The 23,040-nt window shown below is 41.4% G+C and overlaps 1 protein-coding gene across 3 annotated transcripts in view; it reads right to left on the bottom strand.

The window, feature by feature from the left end:
• Positions 1-23,040, bottom strand: part of fmr1 (fragile X messenger ribonucleoprotein 1) — a 94,824-nt gene that overhangs the window by 61,238 nt on the left and 10,546 nt on the right. For all 3 annotated transcript variants that reach the window (XM_059976691.1, XM_059976690.1, XM_059976689.1), the window contains exons 2-3: positions 12,388-12,440; positions 5,858-5,951 (exon numbers count right to left, since the gene is read on the bottom strand). In XM_059976691.1, the coding sequence (XP_059832674.1) occupies positions 5,858-5,951; positions 12,388-12,440 (147 nt within the window). The remainder of the gene's footprint in view (positions 1-5,857; positions 5,952-12,387; positions 12,441-23,040) is intronic.

The raw sequence follows: 23,040 nt of genomic DNA, 5'->3' as shown, positions 1-23,040 counted from the left end.
CCACGACTGACGTTAGGCTAACAGGGCGATAGTTCTCCGTTTTCTCCTTCCCTCCCTTCTTGAAAAGTGGGATAACATTAGCCACTCTCCAACCTTCAGGAACTGATCCTGAATCTAAGGAACATTGGAAAATGATTACCAATGCATCCGCAATTTCCTGAGCCACCTCTTTTAGAACCCTCGGATGCAGACCATCTGGACCCGGGGATTTATTAGCCTTCAGTCCTACCAGTCTACTCATCACAGTTTCTTTCCTAATGTCAATCTGTCTCAATTCCTCTGATATCTTATGACCCTGGCCCATCCATACATCTGGGAGATTGCTTGTGTCCTCCCTGGTGAAGACAGATCTAAAGTACGCATTAAATTCTGTTGCCATTTCCCTGTTTCCCATAACAATTTCTCCCAATTCATTCTTCAAGGGGCCAACATTGTTCTTAACTATCTTCTTTCTCTTCACATAGCTAAAAAAGCTTTTGCTATCCCTTTTTATATTCCTGGCTAGACTGAGCTCATACCTGATTTTTTCTCTCCGTATTGCTTTTTTAGTTAAGATCTGCTGCTCCTTAAAACTTTCCCAATCATCTGTATTCCCACTCATCTTAGCCCTGTCATACTTCTTTTTCTTTAATGCTATACAATCTCTGACTTCCTTTGTCAACCACTGTGGCCCCTTCCCCCTCTTTAAATCCTTCCTTCTCATTGGAATGAACTGCCTTTGCATCTTTTGTATTATGCCCAAGAATATCTGCCACTGCTGATCCACTGTCTTTCCTGCCAGGGCATCCGCCCACTTAACTTTGGCCAGCTCTTCCCTCATGGCTCCGTAGTCTCCTTTATTTAATTGCAACACTGACACCTCTGATCTGCCCTTATCCCTCTCAAATTGTAGATAAAAACTTATCATGTTATGATCACTACTTCCTAATGGCTCCTTTTCTTCAAGATCACTTATCAATTCCTGTTCATTACACATCACCAAGTCCAAAATAGCCTCGTTCCTGGTTGGCTCAAGCACAAGCTGTTCCAAAAATACATCCCTTAGATACTCCACAAACTCCCTATCCTGGGGTCCAGCACCTACCTGATTCTCCCAGTTCACCTGCATGTTGAAATCTCCCATAACGACTACATTACCTTTAGCACATGCCAATGTTAACTCCCTAATCAACTTGTACCCAATATCCACGCTACTGTTTGGGGGCCTGTACACAACACCCATTAGGGTCTTTTTACCCTTGCTGTTCCTCAGCTCAATCCACACAGACTCTACTTCCCCTGTTCCCAAGTCACCTCTTGCTAAGGACTGAATCTCATTCCCTACCAACAGGGCCACCCCACCCCCTCTTCCCATATTTCTGTCTCTACGATAGCATGTATACCCTGGTACACTCAATTCCCAGGCCTGATCCCCTTGCAGCCATGTCTCCATTATCCTAACAATATCGTAGTTCCCCATTTTCATCTGAGCTTCAAGCTCATCTGCCTTATTTCTGACACTACGTGCATTCAAGTATAGAATTCTTAGCCCATTCCTCCTCTCTTTGCTTAAAAGACTGTCTACTGTACCTAACCCAGCTCCTTGAACTTCCACCGGGCTAAATGCACCCTGAATTTTGATGACCTTCTCAAGATTACCCAAACCTTCTACACATTTAATCCCATGCTCCTTCTGACCAACCCTCTGGATCTGGATCCCTGCCCCCTGCACATCTAGTTTAAACCCCCCGGAGCAGCACTGGCAAACACTCCTGCAAGAATGCTAGTACCCCTCCGGTTCAGATGTAGACCGTCCCTTTGAAACAGATCCCAATGTCCCTGGAACAAAGACCAATTATCCAAAAACCTGAACCCTTCCTTCCTGCACCATGTTCTCAGCCTCGTATTAATGTGCATAATCATTCTATTCTTCGCTTCACTCGCACGTGGCACAGGTAGCAATCCCGAGATTGTCAACCTGGAGGTCCTGCCTTTCAGCTTCACTCCTAACTCCCTGAACTCTCTAAGCAGGACCCCCTCACTCACCTTACCTACATCGTTGGTCCCTACATGGACCACTACATCTGGGTTCATGCCCTCGTTCTCAAGAATAGCCTGCACCCGATCTGAGATGTCCCGGACCCTGGCACCAGGGAGGCAACATACCATCCGAGACTCCCGATCTGCCCCCCAAAATCTCCTATCTGCCCCCCTAACTATAGAATCCCCTAAAACTATCGCTCTCTTCTCTTCCCTCCTCCCCTTTCTAGTTGAGGGTTCAACCTCTGTGCCAGAGGCAGAACCACTGCAACTCATTCCTGGTAGGTCATCCCCATCAACAGTATCCAGTACGGTATACTTATTGTTAATGGGAATGGCCGCAGGGGTGCTCTGCTCTCTCTGCCTGCTCCCCCTGCCTCTCTGGACCGTCACCCATCTGCCTAAATCTTGGTTCTTTGGTGTGACTACCTCCTGATAACTCCTATCTATCTCTGCCTCTGCCTCCCGAATGATCCGTAGTTCATCCAGCTCCAGCTCCAACTCCCTAACTCGGGCTGATAGGAGCTGCAGCTGGACGCACCTCTTGCAGGTGTGGTCATCAGGGACAACTGTGTTGACCCTGACTTCCCACATACTGCATACGGAGCACACCACTGCTCTGACTGTCTCCCCCATACCTGAACTAATAGAATGTCTAAAAAGCACCTAGCGACCTTACCTTCTTCCCCTCAGCGAGCAATCACACAGCCTTACTGAAGTCCCCTTACGCCGAAGCCCCCTTAGCCAAAGCCCAGGACTCTGCTTCCACGGACTCCGCTGCCCGCTCGGCGCTGCCCGCTCTGACAAGAAGTCCTGCCTTTTAAAGTGCGCGCTCGACGCTGACGTCGCTCGCGCCTGCGCAGTTCCCCCTCCTCCACAGGTATTGACCAGGTAGGCTTAAATCCTACCTACACGGTCGAATTCTCTGAGCTCCCAGCTGAATCACAAGCTGTAACTTGCTCCCGATTCAAATGAGTCCTATGAGTCACATGGGTTTCCTCTGGGGACTCTGGTTTCTTCCCAGAGTCCAAAGACATACTGGTTAGTAGATTAACTGGTCATTGTAAATTGTCCTGTGTTTTTGGCCATCAGACTAAACTCTACGTTTAGCGTAAACCAAACATTGCACATCATCAAAAACACACCATCCCCACCATAAAGCATAGTGGTGGCTTCATCAAGCTGTGAGGATGCTTCACTACAGCAGGCCCTGGAAGGCTTGTGAAGGTAGAGGGTAGAATGAATACAGCAAAATATGGGAATGTCCTTACGGAAATCCTGATCTAGTTTGCAAGAGAACTGCTACTTGAGAGATTTCTTTTCCAGCAAGACACTGAACCCCAAGCATAAAGCCAAAGTTACAAAGGAATGGCTTAAAAACCAAGTTAACGTCCTGGAATGGCCAAGTCAAGAGTCCAGACCTCAATCCAATTGAGAATTTGTGCACGGACTTGAAAAGGGCTGTTCACTCACAATCCCTACACAAGTTGACAGAGTTTGAGCAAGTTTGTAAAGAGGAACGGGGAAAAATTTAAGTGTCCAGATGTGCAAAGCTGATAGAGACCTATCCACAGACTCAAGGCCGTAATTGCTGCTATAGATGCATCTACTAAATACTGACTTGAAGGGGGTGAGTAATAATGCAATTATTTTGTGTTAATAATTATAATAAATTTAGACCAATGTGTAGAAATTTGTTTTCACTTTGACATGAAGAGTCTTTATTGTTGATCAGCGTCAAAAAGGTCAAATTAAATCCACTGTGATTCAATGTTGTAAAACAATGAAACATGAAAACTTCTGGGGCGGGGGGAAGGAAGTGATAATTTTTTATAGGCACTGTATATAAATAAACAGGTGCAAAATATATCAAATGTGGGAAATGGGGAAAATATGTTTCAGTAAAATACAAAAAAAAACTAGAAATAAAAAGTTAATTAAAAGACAAACACAAAATGCATTTCTCAAATGTTTGTTTCAATTTTTTTTGCCAACACTAAAGCTGATTTTAATTAAAGTTTTCTGTTCCCACATGGCATAAAAAGACTATTAATGTGCTAATAGATACTAAACAAAATTACTGTACATTTGGTAATATTTCACTTTTATCCTAATTTTTCTCTTCTCCACCCATTCTTCTATTATTCCCCATTCTGAACTTTTATATTGAACCTCCTGATTTTTTTTGTTCCCAATCACTTTTCCTTAATCACACTGTTCAATATGAGGGTAGGAATATTGAGAGAAAAGGTAATTCTTTTTGGAGTTGATTTAAGGCAGAGAAGTTCTGCTACTAGAGGAATAGAAAACCTCTGGCAGCCCTTCACATTCAGGAGTGCCTAAATTAGAATCATTCTGATGGAGTTCCAAGCACAAAAACTTTACAATCATGCAAAGATTGAAAAAAAATCATACAACTGTTAAGAGTTTCAACAATTTCCACACCACCTACCCTGCAAAACTGTGAGAAAAGTTTGTTAATTAACAGTGAAGCTTTGACTTTAGATTAACTGCAAGAGAAGTGCAAAGGAGTTTTTTTTCTCTCACCATGCATGGAGACCATTAAAACCTGCTTTCAGCTAAGTGGTACTGAGGCTGAGAAGGATACATTTTTAAAAATGGAATAAAGGGCATAGAGAAGGGAAATAGTATTGCAACAAATATTCCCATTTGCAGAGTCTGTAAAACATAGGTACAAACCAAATCACTATCATCCCACGTCATATGATGCAATTTTTGCAAGGCAGATTGAGTATGTAATGCAGGTTATTGCAATTTTTTAAGAAACTGATTTTTTTCTTTAAGAGATCAACTTAATACCAAAATGTTTGTCATGAAGTACAAGTTTGAAATGGCAGCTTCTGGAATAAATGTTACCTTTTTTATTCTAAGTCAGAAAACCAGAATACTGAAATAGAAGTTTTGGCTATAATCTTCTAAGCCTTGCTGATGTAAATCTTTTGCCTTTGCTCAATAAGTGAGAGGGGAAAGATTTAATTGGAACTTTAGGGGAAACTTTCTTTTAGGGAAGTATGTACATGGAAGGAGCTGCCAGACTAAGTGGCAGAGAGAGAGGTACAATAACCACCTTTAAAGGACAGTTGGGCAGTTACAAGGAAACAACTAGAATCTACAAACACAAGGAAATCTGCAGATGCTGGAAATTCAAACAACGCACACAAAATGTTAGTGGAACACAGCAGACCAGGCAGCATCTATAAGGGAGAAGCACTGTCAATGTTTCGGGCTGAGACCCTTCGTCAGGACATCTAGAATCTAGCCTTTTAGAAGGATATGGACCAAGTGCTGGCAAATGGGATGAGCTTAGGTCTCGGCCCGAAAAGTCGACAGCGCTTCTCCCTATAGATGCTGCCTGGCCTGCTGTGTTCCACCAGCATTTTGTGTGTGTTGTTTGAATTTCCAGCATCTGCAGATTTCCTCATGTTTGAGCTTAGATGTAGCATTTTGGTCGGCACTGACCAATTGGGCTAAAGGAACTGCTTCCATATTGTGTAGCTCTGACTCTGATAAGAGTATCCCAAAATTAATTAAAATGCAGTTTTTAAATAAAAATGTTAACTAATTTAGTCTCAAGTGCTTGATTAGATTTTATATCCATTAACTACACTTCATTTAAAAATGTGTAAACCGGAAATGTGAACTAAATACAGAAATTGCCAGACATATTTAGGTCAGTCAGTATCTGTACAAAGAAACGGGTAACTTTTCAGGTCAATCACCTTTCATTAGAATGAAGTACTTCAGTGAATTCACCTTACAGTAACTTACAGTAGTTAGAACACTATATCACACACTACTTTCACAGGTAATCACATACCTCAACATCATCACCTTCGTTAATATCTTTATGATAATCTGCTGGTGGTGGAAATCGTACATCATGGAAAGGAATCTGTCTTTCAGGCTGCCAGCTGAAAACAGAATTTGAAAGAGTTGATTTAAAGAATTAAACATTAATAAAAGCAATATGTTACCCTTTAAGAACGACAAGGACAAATTAATAAATTATAGGCTGGTGAGCCTTACAACAGTGGTTCAGAAATTACAGAATATCCTTAGATATAATTTGCCTGCATTTGGGAAAAAAAACATAACATGGACATATTAGGGGATGTCAGCACTCATATTTATGTGGGGTTTTGCCTCATAAATTTGTTTAAATGTTTTGAGATAATTGACAAGGATAGGGCAGAGTATGTCAGTAATCTGCAAGAGAAAACACACATGGGTCAGGGAAGAATGTACAAACTCCTTACAGATAGCGGTGTAATTAGACCTGGGTCGCTGGTGCTGCAATAGTGTTATGTTAACTATTATGTTACATTGCCATCCCCCACAATTTTCCGTAATATTTCTCCAAGTCCTGTATTTAATCGTAACTCATCAACCTCACTGATGTAGCTGCATAGTGCTCACAATTCTTAATGCTTAAGTGCTGTCTTGTACTATTTTATCATTTGATAGAAGGGCTTCTTGTTGTAAGATTGGATTCAGAACTCAGTATCATATTTTCTCTACAACAGGGGTCACCAATCTTTTCTGCACCATGGACCTGTTTAATATTGACAATATTCTTGCGGACCGGCCAACCGGGGGGGGGGTTGCGGAGAGAGGGGGTGTCAATCATGATCGGAATATAGGACATATATACATTTATTACAAGTGATAAATCAACTATAAGTCACTTATAAGTGGCTAATACACTCAATTTCGTTTCTAAAAGGGTTTACCTAACGAATTTAATATTAAACACACAGCACATATTTTCCTCGCATGAATATAGTGACAAATCAATTATAACTCACTTATAAGTAAATACATCATAACATTTTAAGTAACCTTTGGATCTTAAACACACAGCGCATATTTTTCTCGTGTGAACATATAAAATAATTGCACCAGACCAATGAGAGGGCAAGGTAAGGGCCGGAGGTCCACATACTGGGGCTGCAGTGGTCACAGTCCAGAGAGAGCGACCGAGGAGTGAGACAGGGCGTGTGCCCGCCCCCCACTTTGTAGGTAGGTAGGATCTATCAGCTGACAAAAGTTTGGCTCAAGGGATGACCTTCAATAGATCACAGTAAGGTAGCTGTTCTGCTACTTAAGAAACCATGAGCCCGAATTAGGTCATCTGCGAATATTTTAGCACCAGGTTCCCCACAAACATTCCGTGTTCTGAACAGGTTTAGAGGCGGCGCCCATCTGTCCGCGCTCCAGGCTAGTAGCAACGGCACTTCTCGCTGGACACGTGAGGCGGCCGGTTATCTGAGGCTAACCAGTGGTCCCTGGCGCTAGGGTATCACTGGGTTTAGGCGACTGATGATCTCGCGTGGGTAATGACTTCGTATACATAATGATCTCGCGTGCGTTCAAGTTCAACAATGGGTGTGACAGAGAATGAAGAAAGGTGCAGCTGACTCGTATCATTTCATATCCCCAAATCATATCGTTTCCTCACGGCCCAGTAGCACACGCTTCGCGGCTCGGTGGTTGGGGACCACTGCTCGACAAAACAATCAGACTCTGCTCAATTTGCCCCACTTCAACTCTTGATTTCCAAACTAGGACCAGAAAAGGCCTAACAATTAAAAGTACTTTCCATCAACACACCCAAAATGCTGGAGGAACTCGGGTCAGGGAAATCAACAGCTGACATTTTAGGCTGAGACCCTCATCAGGTCTGGGTATCATCGCCTTGGCTCTTGCAGAGAAAATTCATGCTGCAGATAGATTGCACAAGAAATATGGCAGCAATACCAAAATCAACAAAGGATGGTTCTAGCGACTCAGAGATTATTCGGAAACCATAATCTAGCAAAGACAGGGTGAAAAACTGAACTGATATCCATCATATTGCACCTTCATATCCTACTTAGCTTTCATTCAAACTAAATACAGTGATCATTAGACAACATTTGTTCACCCCAGACTTTCCTATTGGGAGCCATGAACTTGGAATTGCTTGGTGTATTCTGACCATCTTGATGGACAACCGATGTGGGCAGTTGAGAAGGCTGCAATAGCATACGAAGGCTTGTATGGGGAAAATTACATCTCCAAGTATAATGCTACAGCTCCACACTATTCAGCTGACATGGAAATAGAGAAGAGCAATAATTTTCTTTATTGTTGTTGTCATTTACATCCTAACATCAGATAAAAATATTTATGTTATACTTCTCTATTACTTGGTCTTCCATAACACAATTACATGCTGCATACAGACTGTTCCTTGTTAAATCAGGTGATGACCTTAATTTCACATCTGGTTACTAATAAACATTTTTATTGGTGGCTTTTCTTGAAAAGAAACTGTACTTCGTTAAGCCTCATATCGCATTAGAAAAGATACTTGAAGAGAAGGTCATGGCCACATTACTAGTAACCTCCTATACCTAATAAACTGGCCACTATGTGTTTGTTTGTGGTCTTCTGCTGCTGTAGCCCATCCACTTCAAGTTTTGACATGTTGTGCATTCAGACATGCTCTTCTGCACATCACTGTGGCAATATGTGGTTATTTGAGTTACTATCGCCTTCTTGTCAGTTTGAACCAGTCTGGCCATTCACCGCTGACCTCTCTCATCAACAAGGTGTTTGTATTTACAGAACTGCCACTCACTGGAATTTTTTTTGCCAATTTCTGTAAACTCCAGAGACTGTTGTGTATGAAAATCCGAGGAGATCAGCAATTTCAGAGATTCTCAAACCACCTTATCTGGTACCAACAATCATTTCACAGTCAAAGTCACTAAGATCACATTTCTCCCATTTTGATGATTGGTTTGAACAACAACCTCTTAACTATGTCTGCATGATTTTATGCATTGAGCTACTGCCACATAATTGGCTAATCAGATATTTGTACTCATGAATATGAACACAGACCCCTTGGTAAGTTGTAGGAGTGCATGGCATAAAAAAGATTGGGAACCCTTGCTTTAGATAAACAGAGGACTTCCAAGTTTACAGATGGTTCATCTTAAAGGCATTCCATGGGACTCTGAATGATCCAGTTGCGACACTAAAAAACTTCAGAACAAGTTCCTGATCATACAGAGTCTGAAAGCAAAATAACTGCAACAATTGGATATCTGAAATAGAAACAGTAAATGCTGGAAATAATCTGACTGCATCGGTGGAGAAAAAGGAATTAACATTTCGAGATGACCTTTCATCAAAGCACAGACCTATTTATTTCTAATGACAATCTCTGACCATTCACTGCTTCTCCAGACGCATTATGAATAGCTAAGTAACTCATACATTTTTTTTCCATTTCAAGTTCTCTCAAGATTATAGTTAGTCACTGAACATCCCTCTCCCACCAACCTAGCCCTTGCCCTCTGAAAAATATTTTGAGAAAAACATCCATTTACTGGACAATTTATTAGGTACACCTGCTTGTTAATGCAAATACTTAATCAGCCAATCATGTGGCAGCAACTCAGTGCATAAAAAAATGCAAACACAGTCAAGAGGGTCAGTTGTTGTTCAGATCAAGCATCAGAATGGGGAAGAAATGTGATCTAAGTGACTTTGACTGTGGAATGATTGTTAATGTCAGACAGAGTGGTTTGAGTATCTCAGAAACTACTGATCTCCAGGGATTTTCACACACAGTAGTCTTGAGTTTAGAGAGAATGGTGCAAAAAAAAAAAAAAAAAAAAAAAAAAAAAAAAAAAAGCCCAGTGAGTGGACGGTGCTGTACGGGAAAACACATTCTTAATGAGAGAGTTCAAAGAATGACCAGACTGGTTCAAGCTGGCAGGACGGTGACCGTAACTCAAAGAACTGTGTGTTACAACTGTGGTGTGCAGAAGAGCATCTCTGAATGGACTCCACGTCAAACCTTGAAGTAGATGGGCTACAGTTGCAGAAGACCTCAACCATGCACTCAATTTATAAGGTACAGGAGGTAGGAATAAAGTAGCCACTGAGTGAGGGAAATACTGAGGAGAGCGAGTGGTTCACGTAGGGGCCGTTGGGTCCCAATGTTCACGGAAATGTTATTGAAACTGACATTAATGGATTGGACTGTAGTTCATATTGGCCTCTTTTAGACTTAAGTTATTTTTCATGTTCTCGCCCATTCTTGTTGCTGATTGGCAGGCTGGGGGTCTGGGTGATATGTTAGTTTTTGTGCAAGGAAGTAGTTGGAGGTACTTGCATTTTGCATGCATGTGTGTGTGTTTGTGTTTGTTTTTTTTTGGGGGGGGGAAGAATTGATGTCTTTCTTTCAACATCTTCCAAGGTTTTGTGTTTTATGGTTACCTAGCGAAGACAAACCTCAGAATTGTTTTCTGTATATATACTGTGATAACAAAGAGGATACCAAAAGTTTCTTCAGCTATATGAAGTGTAAAAGAGAAGTGAGAGTGGATATTGGACCACTGGAAAATGGTGGTGGAGAGGTAGCGATGGGAGGGGACAAGGAAATGTATTTTGCATCTGTGTTCGCTATGGAAGACTCTAGCAGTATGAAGGATGTGCCAGATGTCAGGGGTCATGAAATATATGAAGTTACCATAACTAGAGAGAAGGTTCTTAAAGAGATGACTCAAGAGATTGTGGAGGTATTAGTAATTATCTTTCAAGAAATCACTAGAATCTGAAATGCTTCCAGAAGACTGGAAAATTGCAAATGTTATTCCACACTTCAAGAAGGAAGAAAGGAAACTATAGGCTAGTTAGTGTGACCTCAGTGGTTGGGATGATGTTGGAGTCAATTATTAAGGATGAGATCTCAGGGTACTTGGAGGCACATGATAAATTAGGCCACAGTCAGCATGGTTTCCTCAATGGAAAATCTTTCTTGACAAATCTGTTGGAACTCTTGAAAAAATAACAAGCAGGATAGACAAAGGCGAATCAGTTGATGTTGTGTACTTGGATTTTCAGAAGGCCTTTGACAAGGTGCCACACAAGAGGCTGCTTAACAAGCTACAAGCCCATGGTATTACTGGAAAAATTCTAGCATGGATAAAACAGTGACTAATTTGGCAGGGGGCAAAGAGAGTAATAAAGGGAGCGTTTTCTGGTTGGCTGCCAGTGACTAGTGGTGTTCCACAGGGATCTGTGTTGGGACTGATTCTTTTGACGTCATATGTCAATGATTTGGATGATGAAATTGATGACCTTGTTGCAAAGTTTGCAGATGATATGAAGGTAGGTGGAGGGCAGGTAGTCTTGAAGTAGAGAGGCTACAGAAGGACTTAGACAGATTAGGAGAATAACAATGAAATGGCAGATGGAATATGGTGTCAGGAAGTATAATTAGTTTACATATTTTCTTTCTATTTTGAAAATTTTTTAAAAACTGTGCCACAAAGGGACTTGGAAGTCTTACTGCAGGATTCCCTTGACGTTAATTTGCAGGTTCAATCTGTGGTGCAGAGCGTAAATGTAATATAAGCATTCATTTCAAGAGGACTAGAATATAAAAGCGAGGATGTAATGTTGAGACTTTATAAAGCATTGGTGAGACCTCACTTGGAGTATTGTGAGCAGTTTAGGGCCCCTTATCTTAGAAAGGATGTGCTGAAACTGGAGAAGGATCAAAAGGAATCACGAAAAAGATTTCCAGGATTGAATGGCTTGTCGTATGCAGTGCGTTTGATGGCTCTGGGGTTGTATTCATTGGAATTCAGAAAAATGAGATGTGATCTCATTGAATCTGAATCTGAAATGGTGAAAAGTCTCGATAGAGTGAATGTGAATATGGTGGGAGAATGTAAGAACAGAGATGAGCAGGAATTTCTTTAGCCAGAGGGTGTTGAATCTGTGCAATTCTTTGTCACAGGCAGGTGTGAAAGCCAAGTCTCTGTGTATATTTAAGGCAGAGGCTGATAGATTCTTTACTGGTCAGGACATGAAGGGATACAGGGAGAAGGCAGGAGATTGGGGCTGAAAGAAAAACTGAATCAGCCATGATGAAATGGCAGACTAGACTCAATGGGCCAAATGGCCTAATTCTGCTCCTAAACACTATGATCTTACAGTCTTAAAACAAACCTTTGAATAGATAGCAGGAAGTAGAAGTATTTGCTGACATCAGCTTAGTAATGGGATCAGTAGTGAATCACCATTGCTAAACATCTTAATTATACACTGAAGATTGAGACTTGGATAAAACATTCAACATTAGCAATGCTTCAAAAATAAAACATTTTTAAAAATGGTGCAGGAAACATTCATTTTTATCCTGAAACTTACCTTTACATGTGATCTGAACAAAGCATAAAAATGAAGCAATCATTCAGCTTTCATTACTACATTTAATCGAATTTGCAATCCATTAAAGGCAGACCTAATACACAGGAAATGTGTTGCCAGACAAGGACTTACTTGTTCTCGAAAGCCACAGTCAAAGCTTCTTCATGCACATCCTTCACAAACGCCTGGAAGAAATCAAAGAAAAATATGAAGCAGAAAAGGTTATAACATCAATGAAGTCTGTGATACTTATCTGTCTGTGGCCTCCGTTGTTTGGAGTCTACCACTGAAGTTTGCACCCTAGCTGTCCATACGTCGATATGGAAGACAAAGCAGTATAATATGGAGAATAAGCTGCTGCCTATGCGGCAGGCTCACCCTTTCCAAGCAGCTGATGAATCCAAAGGAAAAGCAAGACTGATACAGTTTGGCACTAGAGGTGTTGCAGGAGTTGCCAGTCAGCAATAGGGGTGATAGTAATCACCAGGATTAGTAAATATTGTTAGGTGATCAAGCACCAACAAAGACTATGGCAAATGTCAGGTTGCAGCTAAACAGTGAGTTGATATTAATGAGAGCCAAAATAAACATGGATATCAGCATAACCCACCAATGAATGAAACCATCAATCAATAGGAAAAGCATACCTCTGCAATCACATCTAATGAAACAAGTAACCATCAATAGCTTTATGGACCTTCCACAGGAGCCAGGTCCCAGTTCTCATTCTTAGCTTGCTTTTACAAATGCACAACCATGACCAAGCATCAATGGGAAGTGATATAGTTTCCAAACTTGCAAGATAAATAAATATAAAGAAACACTGAAGTGTTTTGGAGGTTCTACAAACATAACCACAATCTGGATGGCCAACAACACTCAAAAGTTGCCTTGTGCACACTTGTACATGTTCGTGAACTTCCCTCATGTAAAGTTAGCATTCTGCTGATCTGCATTTGAGGTTAACTACCAACTAGATCATGGCATCTCAGGATACCATTGGCCAGTGATAACACAATTGAGGATGTAGAGTTCAGTCATAAGGTGAACAGAGCAGCAAGAGGGCACTTAATCATCAGCAAGGAGATAGAAAGCCTCATCATGAGGCCAACAGAACAAAGTCTGGGAGCTGCTAGTAAACTGCCACTGGCATGCATGTTTCATTTATTTATTTTATTTCGTGTTATTTATTTATTGATGTATTTATTCATTCATTCTTTTTTATTATTATTATTATTATTACTATTATTTAAAACGCACCTGAAGAAGAAACCTTGGACATCATTACTTGAGATCAGCTTCACCCTTTGGGAAAAGCAAGCTGCTGCCTCAACAGTTCAGGAAAGCTCAGCAATGAGCTTTCTGAGGAGTCTAAAGAGTGCTAGACGAAGCACATTGATCAACAGATGCACAAAAGAGATCACCCAAATAAGCTACATCAACGCTTGGTAGGAAAACTGCACTGTGGTGGACAGGAAAACTGCCCAATGCATCACCATCGTAAGCCATCAAGGACATATACAGGTGTTTGCCCCCCCCCCCCTTTACAAAGGTAGAGCGTTCCTATGAAACCTTAAACTGAAATAGCATAAAGCAAAGAACCATTAATTTATATGGGAAAAAATTTCATAAAAGCGAAAATCCTCTTTGTAATGCGAAAACAGGTTACTAATGTAGGTCTTTGTAAAAATGAAGTGGCGTAAAGTGAACATTCGTAAAGCAGGGGACACCTGTATACAGAAAGGTTCAGGAAAAGGGCCAGTAATATTATGAAGGATGCCATTAACCTTGCACATGGGCGGTTTGTCCCATTCCCATTAGGGAGAAGGCTATGTAGCATCCACACCAGGACCATCAGACTCAAAGCAGTTACTTCACCCAAGCAGTAAAGCTAATCAACACCACCATCAATAACTCATCCCACACCTCCAACCATCACTACTTTATCATTTCTTGTCATCACCTTAGAATCATTCCTGTGCCTAGCATTACTTTATAAACATACAATCAATGCATGCATACAAGCTATCTTACATAGTTATATTTATTGCATGTTTAAAATTATTATTGTGTTCTTTATCTTTTGTTTTTTTGTATTGCAGTGGAGCTGGAGTAACAATTATTTCATTTTCTTTTACACTTGTGTACTGGAAATGACATGAAATGATCTTGAAGGTACAAATACATGGTCTAATTTTCCTCAGCTGGGAAGGAGAAAATACCAGCAATGCTGCAACCCACAATACTTTAACACAGCATGACTTTTTTTTGCCGAAGAGTCATTCCATTTACAATTCATTTTCTCCATAACCTATTGTTTCTACATTCCCATCAAACAGCACGTCTCCCCCCACCAACCACGGATTCCACCATGCTACATACTAGGACAATTTACTGTGGCCACCAGTTAAATACAAATCTGCACAACTTTGGGAAATAGGAGTAAACTAAAATAACTCACACAGCCAGCCACAGAGAGAATATGCAAGCTCTACATAGACAGCACTGGAGGTCAGTTTTGAGGTCAGCTCACTGAAGCTATGAGGTCGACTATTGTAATTTCACAAGTACTGTCCTACTGTATGTTATGTTGATGTCACTGATAAAATTCACCCTCCCTTGCCTCCTCCTGGAGTTATGAAGTATATTTTATTTGTCAACAGGGTCAAGGAAATAAACTTGCCTGTTGATAAACCCAAGAAAATTATAGGGTTCAATATCATGGCTTTTGCTGATCAACAAGAGTCTTTGATTCTGTTTCAGTAAGCGCCCATCTTGGCTGATCATCATAAGCTGCTTCCCCACGCTAGCGATTGGCTGTTCTAAAAAGCATTGCAGTCCCTCTTGCCATTTAGCTGATGATGCCACGGTGCTGGTAGAGCTCAAATTTAGCACATGTAAACCCACGTCCCCTTTTGCTCTCTGGGTCACCATGGACCAGGTAGCTGAGGGTGCCATGGAAACAGTAAACAGTGGAGGTATGCTGCAGTAAAGAGGACCTGGGCACACACTTTAGTTAAGTATTTGCCTCTTACACACACCGTGCACGTGTTTAGTGTCTGTTTTGTCCTGCTACTTCAGGTGCTCAGTTTAGATAACTTTGCAGCCAGGTGTAATTTGAAGGGTTTACTGAGTTGAAGGCTGAGTGTTTAGGGTCTGCCTTGTTCCATAAGGAATCGTTAACTTACATACTGGTAATGAGTACTTTCTTATCCCCACTCATCAAATCTGCGAACCTGATTTCACACCAAATTCAGATTTCAGGTTTAGAAATTATTTATTACACGTATATCAAAACATAGTGAAATATGTCATTTCATTAACAACAAAACACCCAGGGATGTGCTGGGGCAGCCTGCAAGTATCGATGCACATTAGCAGACATGGGGCACCAGCCATTGGGCCCCTATGGGTCTTCCAACCAAAATCCAAATGACACCATCAAAATAGCAAGCAACACAATCATGCAACAGATATAATACAGGTCCAATGTCCCATTTTGATCGTGATCTCAAGGCACTCTCTGTCTGGAGTTTACTCATCCCCTCTATGACTGTGTGGTTTTCTTCAGTTCCCAGGCCACCCTTCTACCAAGCTTCCTGAACCCCAGAGAGAGGTTGAATGGCTTTTGTAAATTGTCTCAAATATCAGTCATTGACAGCAATGAAGGAAAAAATGTTTAAGCTGAAATAAGGGAGAGAACAAAGAGCTGCTCTGAGAAATGGTAGATACTAGAATGGTGTTCTTTCCGTTCCAGTGAGAAACAATGAGGCTATGAGAATTACTCCAGTGAGCCCTGATATTTGGTTGCTATCAGAAATTTGTTACTGTTCTACATGATGATTTGCAAGCCACACGACTAACTAAATGGTTCAACCACAGACCTAAATTTCAGTGCAGACTGCAGTGATGGGTGCCACAGTAGCAAAGTGATTAGTATGATACTACATTACATCTCTGTGCATTCGGAGTCCAGAGTTGAATTCTGGCACTGGCTGTAAAGAGTTTGTACATCAACCCTATGGAATTTCCCCAGGTGCTCCAGTTTCCTCCCACAGTCCAAAAACATGCCAGTTAGGTTAGTTGGTCATTGTAAATTGTTCTGTGATTAGGTCAGGGTTAATTAGATTTGTCAGAGATTGGTGGGGCAGCTCAAAGGGCCGGAAGGGCCTACTCCATGCAGTATTACTAAATAAACGCATCAGCCCTCTTTGTAATATTCCTCATTGCAATACTGCAACTCATTTGGAGAAACATTAAGCTGGAGCTGGGCTAAGTGACACTTTGTTAGTTCCACTGCTGACCCAAAATCAACCAACCTAAATCACAGCTTGCAGATGGTACTTGTGTATGCGAACCCTCCAGAAGACTAGCCCCAGTTTACTGCTGAAGCATGAGAAGATGGGTTTTACTAAACGTACAAGAAACAATGGTTCTTCAATATAGAAAATATATAGAAAATATTGCCAAGACCATGATAAGAACCTAGAAAACATCAATCATTTTCCCTATCATAGTAGCCACCTGTCAGCCAAAGCAAATTAACAAAATTAATGGCTGCTTCCTGCATGCCAGCACAGGTTTTGTACAATTAAAGAGTGCTCAAAGATCTAGACCACAAAGAGACCAAGCTGTTATTCTACTGAACATCAGTGAATCCTCTCACATGTATCAGAGATGTAAACACCCACTGTTGATTGTTTCAAAACATTGATATTTCATTTATTTAGAGATACGGCATGATAACAGGCCCTTCCAAGGAGCCCGCATATTCAATTACAGGCAGTCCGAGTTATGAACGTCCGACACAAACATCTTGTACTTACGATAGAAGAAGAACGCTGTCCGCCATTTTAAGTCGGATCACTGTGTTGAGTGCGTAACTTTGTATTTGGCTTAAATTTTTCTTAGCAAGATTCACCCTGACCCCCGTTTTTCCAGTCAGCACTGCCCCACTTGTCCCATTTAACCTGTCTCAATGAGGGTGGACTTGAGGACCCGGGGAGCTCAGGTCAGGACCCGCCGCCCGAGGCTGTTGCTGAATCTGCAGTGTTTCTGTTCTGTTGATGGAAAACGATCACGATTGAAAATAAAGTGGAAATAATAAAGCAATCGGAAAGAGGTGAAATGCCATTGGTCATTGGAAAAGTGTTAAGCTACAGTTGGTCAACGATTAGAACAATTTTAAAGGATAAACTGAGAATAGTGGAGCATGTGAAAGGCCCTGCCCTGATGAAAGCTACAACTATTACGAAGCAATGCACTGATTTAATTACTGAAATACATATGTTTCTTGTTTTATATGCATGGAAAGGTAAAATATATACTACATACTAAGACAAACGTTTTACTGACGCTAAATAATACTGGATATACCTGTTCCGATTTATGTACAAATTCAACTTAAAAACAGACTCAACAGAACTCGTCCACAACCTGGGGTCTGCCCATACACCTATTTGAACAATTATACTACTAGCCCGTACATCTTTGGAATGTAGGAGGGAACCAGTACACCCCGAGGAATCTCACATGATTATGGGGAAAGTGTACAAGCTCCTTACAGAGAGCATCAGAATTGAACCCAGGTCTTTATCAGCACTGTCGTCTTTGCAAAGTCCTTCAAAACCAATGTCAGCACCCCAGCATCAAAGCTCTGATCACACTCAATCAACTTTGCTGGGCATGCCACATGCCTGATAATAGACTGAAAAGTGCACATTTCCCCCCTCCTTCATGTGCTTAGAAGGACAGGGAAAATTGCTTCAAGGATCCTCCCAAAGTTTTCCTAATGAAAATGCAATTTTATCAACATATTGTAACAACCCCTGATCCAAGACCACCCAAAATGGAACAGCAGCATTCAGGAAGGCAGTGATTATCTGTAATGGGCAAATAGCATAACATGTGAAACAAACCACCCATACAAAGATAACTGACTTCACACAATCTCGGGATCCACATCTAAACTGGGGAAAAAAAAATCACCGTCAACCACAAAATCAAGCCCCAGAAGGAAGATGCTGAACATAGCACTGCGCCTCATCTAAAACTGTGATGGAAAACTACCCAATTTTCAAAAGACAAAAAAGCAAGGAAACACTAAGTTAGGTCTGAGAATAAAGTATTTTAGAATATTCCTCTGCATTCAAGATAAGGTAGATTGAACATTGGCACTGTGGGAGAAGCCAGAGAGTGGTAGTAGATGGGGGTCTGTCTGACTGAAGGCCTGTAATTAGTGGCTTGACTCAGGGATCGGTGCTGGGTCTGTTGTTGTTTGTCACCTGTATCAATGATCTGGATGATAATGTGGCTAACTGGGTCAGCAAATTTACAGATTGGGGGTGTAGTGGAGAGTGAATAAATTATGCGAGGTATAGATAGGGCAGGGGTCGGCAACGTTTACCACTGAAAGAGCCAATATGGACCCATTTCCCACGGAAAAGAAAACACTGGGAGCCACAAAACCCGTTTGACATTTAAAATGAAATAACACTGCGTACAACGGTTTTTTTTTGCCTTTATGCTATGTATAAACAAACTATAATGTGTTGCATTTATGAAATTGATGAACTCCTGCAGAGAAAACGAAATTACATTTCTGCATGCAACAAAAACATTTTGAACTCCGAAAAAAAGAAGTTGGGTTGAAGGTTACTCTGTAGGTAGCCTACCTTGGATCGAAGAATTAAAAGAAAGCGCGCACTGGCGGGTGTCAGGCATTGGCAGTGGTGATGTATATTAATAGCGATAAAAAACACGTTGTAGCAGTGTAGCGCTACACACAGCGTTAAAATAAAGACACTGCAGTCAAAGGTAACTTTATTCGAACTAAACAGCCTTGATTTAAAGCCTCCCTCAACCCGTCCCTGTGGGCGCGGATGCTCCAAAAGACACGTACTCACAAACCCCAGTAGGCTATTTCCCTTAGCCGGAACGGTGGCTAATTGTGAGCCGGTTCGGATGTGCCAGGAAATGGGGTCTCCACAACGTTTTTAAATTGTACAAGATCACCATAATCTTCAAATTTCGAATTACATTTCAAAAACTAACAAACCACAAGGAGCCGCAGCACAGAGATCAAAGATTCGCATGCGGCTCCAGAGCCGCGGGTTGCCGACCCCTGAGATAGGGTAATTGTAAGTAGGCTTTTCCCACTGAGGTTGGGTGGGCCTATGAGAGGTCATAGGTGAAGGGTAAAAGGTGAAAAGTTTAAGCAGAACATGAGGGGAAACTTCTTCACTCAATGGTCATGAGAGCATGCCAATGCAAATAGTGCACGCAAGCTCAATTTCAATGTTTAAGAGAAGTTTGGATTGGTACATAGATGGTAGGCTGTGGTCCCAGTGCAGGTTGATGGGAATAGGTAATTTAAATGGCTTGGTATGGACTAAATGGGCTGAAAGGCCTTTCTGTGCTGTACTTTTCTATGATTTTAGTTTTTCTAGGGTAAGTGAATATTACACAAAACCATAAAATGCATTTCTGCAGTCATTTAGCTGCCATCTAAATGTAGATGGAACAAAGAGTAAGTTTCCAAATGACAAAAATTGATAGAGATGTAGATAGCAAAGATATTTGTCTAACAACAGAGCGGAACACACATCGGCTACAAGATTCAGTGGAGTGTCAATAGATGGAAATTAATCCAGAAAACAATGCAAGTAAAATCAAATTCTATTAGGATATACAGTATATAAATGGCAGGAATATTATGAGCATTGACATACAGAGACTGGGTGACTGTAAGTAATGACACAGGTGGATAGGATAGTGAAAAAGGCATTTGATATGCATAAGAATTGGAATGTCACATTGCAATTACATAAACCCTTGGTCAGACCACATTTTTGTATACATTTCTGATCACTACACTACAGGAAGGATGTGGTAGCAACAGATTGAATGCAGAAGAGATTCATCAAGATGTTGTCTTGATTAGAGGGCTGCCACTTAAAGAGAGATTGGATGAACTGTGTTTATGTTCACTGGAACTTCGACACTAAGGGATTAATTTATCAAGGTTAAGAAAAATGAGGGACAAAAGTAGGATAGATATTCAAAATCTTTTGCCAGGGGAAGGGCAGTTAGAAATTAAAGCATGGGTTAAAGTAAAAGGGGAGAAATTTAAAGGAAATCTGAAGAACAGATTCTTCCATACAGGGAATGATGGGACTCATGGAAATGGGCAGAACTATAAAGTTAAAAAGGTGCCGACACATGTATATGGATATGAAAGACATGGAGAGAAAGAGGCCTAATATAAGCAAATGGATTAACATAGACAGGTATCATAGTCAGGTTGAAGTGGGGAGAAAAGGCAGGTTTTTGTGCTGTATACTTTGATGATTCTAAAATTCAATGAAAATATGGCACATAAAGATATCAGAAATTAGATAAATAGCTATACTCAAATCTCAAGTGGATTTTAAGGTACAATTTCCTCACTTTGCTATGGAAGGGGGGTGGGGGGAGAAGCAACACAAACCTTGAAATATCTGCTTTGACCAGAAGGTCGTTAGAACCAAAACTAAGAACAATCTGGACGGATAATACTCTAAAACCCATTTATCCCCTAAAGCTCATACTGCCAAGCTATAGAAAAATATAATACTTTAAATTTAATACGTATGTCGCATCCTGAATTATTTCCAGGTAGCAGACGATTTCCTTCCAAGCCGCTCTGACATATGAGGAAATCACTTACTAGGCAAGTTATAGCCATTGCACAAAACAGGTTTGCCATTGCCTTCTGCTAGGTGAGTTTTTTATTTAAAGGGATCACTTGCACTTAATGGGAGCTGGCTGGATTTGAACTTGGGACCTCCTGCCCCAAAATCCAGCGCTAATGCCACTAAGCCTCCAACCGGCCCTTTAAATTTAATATTTGGCAAAAAAATTGAAAATATGATTTATACTACCTACACTCAATCAAGTACTTGATAATCCAAACTTGGGCCAGGATGTAATACTCAGTGGATTATTACATCAAGATGAAACTGATAAAACTAATTATGTTGATTACCAAGCTGTAATGTAAACATACTTTCCAATAACTGCAACAAAGATTTCAGAAAGGTCTTGTCGAACAAGATGATCATCACTTATTCTTCCTCATTATTAGTGTAAAGTACTGGTATACCATATACCAGTACTGCAACCTGGGTCTGAGCACTCAGATCTGCAGCTGGATCTTCAACTTCCTCACAGACAGGGCCCAGGCTGTAAAAAATAGGGGACAAGCTCTCCTCTACAATCACTCTGAGCACCGGTGCCCCAAAAGGCTGTGTACTCACTGTACAGCCATGATTGTGTAGCCAAGTTTCCATCAAACTCAATATATAAGTTTGCTGATGACACCACAATTGTAGGCCGTATCTTGGGTAACGATGAGTCTGAGTAGAGAGGAAATTAAGAATCTGGTGGCATGGTGTGAAGACAATAACCTATTCCTCAACATCAGCAAGATGAAGGAATTGGTTGTTGACTTCAGAAGGAGTAGCGGACCGCACGACCTCATCTACATCGGTAGTGCGCATGTGGAACAGGTCAAAAGCTTTAAGTTCCTCGGGGTGAATATCACAAATTACCTGACTTGGTCTAACCAAGCAGAGTCCACTGCCAAGAAGGCCCACCAGCACCTTTATTTCGTGAGAAAGCTGAAGAAATTTGGCCTGTTCCCTGAACCTCACTATTTTTTACAGATGCACCGTAGAAAGCATTCTTCCAGGGTGCATCACAACCTGGTATGGAAGTTGTCCTGTCCAGTACTGGAAGAGATCGTGAACACAGCCCAGCACATCACACAAACCAATCTTCCATCCTTGGACTCACTTTACACCGCACACTGTCGGAGCAGTGCTGCCAGGATAATCAAGGACATGACCTACCCAGCCAACACACTTTTTGTCCCTCTTCCCTCCGGGAGAAGGTTCAGGAGCTTGAAGATTCGTACAGCCAGATTTGGGAACAGCTTCTTTTCAACTGTGATAGGACTGCTGAACGGACCCTGACCTGGATCTGGGCTGTACCTTCCAACTATCCAGACCTGACTTGCAATACCTTACTTTCCCTTTTCTATTTTCTAATTATGATTTATAATTTAAATTTTTATTCTATTTACTTCGACTTGTACTTCAGGGAGCGTGAAGCGCAGAATCAAATATCGCTGTAATGATTGTACGCTCTAGTATCAATTGTTTGGTGACAATAAAGTAAACTACAGAGATTGTCTGCCTGGTGTCAGTGGTCACATAGCCAAGACTTGTGATATGCACCAGCTGCTCATACAGTCATCTACCACCTACTTCCATGGCTTCATGTGACATGATTGGGGGACTAAGCAGGTGCTACTCCTTGCTCAAGGGTGACCTGTAGGCTAGCAAAGGGAAGGGGCACCTTACATCTTTAGTTAACACAAAGTACACTGCAGATGCTGTGCCTGGAGATAGACTGTCCACTGACATCTTCTATAAACCCACTGACTCCCATAACTGCCTTGATTATACCTCTTCCCACCCTGCCAAATGCAAAAATTCTATTCCCTATTCCCAGTTCCTCCGTCTCTGCCGCATCTGCTCCAAGGATGCTTTCCATTCCAGCACATCCCAAATGTCCTCTTTCTTTAAGAATCGTGGTTTCCCTTCTGCCGTCATCAATGATGCCCTCACCCGCATATCCTCCATTTCCCGCACTTCAGCCCTCACCCCATCCTCCCGTCACCACAACAGGGACCGTGTCCCCCTTGTCCTCACCTATCACCCCACCAGCCTCCGGATCCAGCAT

Source organism: Hypanus sabinus, chromosome 8, assembly GCF_030144855.1.
Source record: "Hypanus sabinus isolate sHypSab1 chromosome 8, sHypSab1.hap1, whole genome shotgun sequence".
NCBI classification, from domain to species: domain Eukaryota; kingdom Metazoa; phylum Chordata; class Chondrichthyes; order Myliobatiformes; family Dasyatidae; genus Hypanus; species Hypanus sabinus.
Note: the sequence above shows the minus strand (reverse complement) of the source record. Positions and strands in the feature narration are given on the sequence as shown.